At 50.6% G+C, this 1,848-nt stretch overlaps 1 protein-coding gene across 6 annotated transcripts in view; it reads left to right on the plus strand.

Moving 5' to 3' along the window:
• Positions 1-6: 6 nt before the first annotated feature.
• Arid1b (AT-rich interaction domain 1B) overlaps positions 7-1,848 on the plus strand; it is a 417,231-nt gene continuing 415,389 nt past the window's right edge. For all 6 annotated transcript variants that reach the window (XM_029566701.1, XM_029566702.1, XM_029566705.1 and 3 more), the window contains exon 1: positions 7-125. In XM_029566701.1, the coding sequence (XP_029422561.1) occupies positions 84-125 (42 nt within the window). In that variant the 5' untranslated portion in view covers positions 7-83. The remainder of the gene's footprint in view (positions 126-1,848) is intronic.

The following is a 1,848-nucleotide window of genomic DNA, read 5'->3' on the forward strand; positions in this document are numbered from 1 at the left end:
TGGGCTTGGGCAAGGACCTGGGCGCCCCGTACGCCGCGGCCAGTCCGGCCTGGGCGGCCGCGCAACAAAGGAGTCACCCTGCGATGAGCCCCGGCACCCCCGGACCGACCATGGGCAGATCCCAGGTAACCCCCGCGCGGGCCGGGCCTGCTTCCGCTCGGGCCTCCCTCGCGCCGCGAGCCCGAGTTTCTTTCTTCGCAGGGCACTTGTCCCGAGCGCCGCCGGGGACGGCTGGGCCGGGCCGGGATTTCTTGCCACCCCCCCCCAACCCCCGCGGTCCGGCTTCCCTTGGCACGGCCAGGCCCGGGACGGGACCGCGGTCCCCAGGCCGCGCCCGCCGGGAAGCCTCGCGGGGCGGCGGGCTCCGCTCCCCCCCGCCTCCACCTTCCGAGCCGGCGCGCGCGGATGGGCTCCCCGGACCGGTTCCGGCTGGGGCAGAGCTGAGCGGATTCGCTCCGCGGTGCTCCCGGACCGGTCGCCGAGGGAAGAACTTTCTCCCCGCTCCGGCCCGGGTTAGGTTCCCGTTCACCCGGCCGGGAAATGAGGTTAGCTTTGTGACCACCGTGTGTGGCCCAGTTTGGCTCCACCGGCCGGAACGAGACCCGGGTTGGCGTGGAATCTTGTAAAATAGCATCGGTTCGTCCCCGAGAACAGCCCGGGGAGATCCATGATGGGGCTTTTAGGGATGCTGGCTAGGAAGTCACCTTCAGCCGAGGGGCGGCGAAGGGACAGATTCCGGATCGATTGAACTTATTTTGATCAGGGATTAGACTTTCATTTTTATTCGGCAAAGCTTAGTAAAGCTGGTAGGCCGGTGGAAATGGATCTCTCTGTCTCGGATTTATTTGGGATTTCTTGATTTTGTTGTCACCCAAGTCCTGCGGCGTAGTTGGGAAGTGTCTTGCACTCCGGCTGCTTCTTGCTAGTAGGCTGAGCCTAAGGACTGACTTGATCTCCTTTGCAAGGTTTGGAATTTGAATTGTGGAGGTAAACTGGCTGTAATAGTCTCCAGACAGCTGCCTCTGAGTTGACATCTAATCTGCCATCTGATTGGCTCCCCTCTCACCATTGGGCATTTAGCTCTGCTGATGTAAATAGAAGCGCTGAGCAGTACAGTCACAAAAATTCCTGCCACAAATAATAACGGAACTCTATTACAAGCAGATGGAAGGTTGGATACTATTTAGAGCTTAAATTGTTATGAATCATAGTTAGTAATAAGAGGATTAAATACAGAGAAACATGGTGCTGGTGTCCAGCATTGGGCATTTAACAAAACTCAGGTCTTTGATGACAATATTACAATATGGGCATTCCACATATCATGGACTTTAATTGTAGACCGAAGATAGGGCCATTCAGAAATAATTAAAGCACAGATTGTACCAGTGTGGGCTTAGTAAAGCTGTTTATAAAAGTCTGCCCTTTACGGATCCAGTCGTGAATAATATTTTAATTTTATCAGCATACGTAGTTTAATACAACATTAACAATTTCAAGATTCTGATATGCAACAGCACCTTTTGCTTTTGCTGATATTTAATTATCCAAACCTGAATAAAGCTATGTATTTGGGGACATTTAATTAGCTAAACATTAGAATAAAGTTATGTACTTCTAGGACTTGTGTTTTCATCATCCTGGCTGGTTTAAGGTGGTCGTGTGAATGAGGAATTTTATTTAGAATTGACATATTTTAAAAACGAGGTGATAAGACTAAATTTTGTAGAGAGTAATTAGCTAAAAGAGAAACAATATCTCTGAAATACTGAAAATCATACCTGCTTTTTGATTTGAAATGCCCCAAGAACCTTTTTTTTTTTTTTTTTTTCCTTCACTTGATTAAAT

The sequence above is a fragment of the Nannospalax galili genome, unplaced genomic scaffold, assembly GCF_000622305.1.
Source record: "Nannospalax galili isolate Female #2095 unplaced genomic scaffold, S.galili_v1.0 scaffold211, whole genome shotgun sequence".
NCBI classification, from domain to species: domain Eukaryota; kingdom Metazoa; phylum Chordata; class Mammalia; order Rodentia; family Spalacidae; genus Nannospalax; species Nannospalax galili.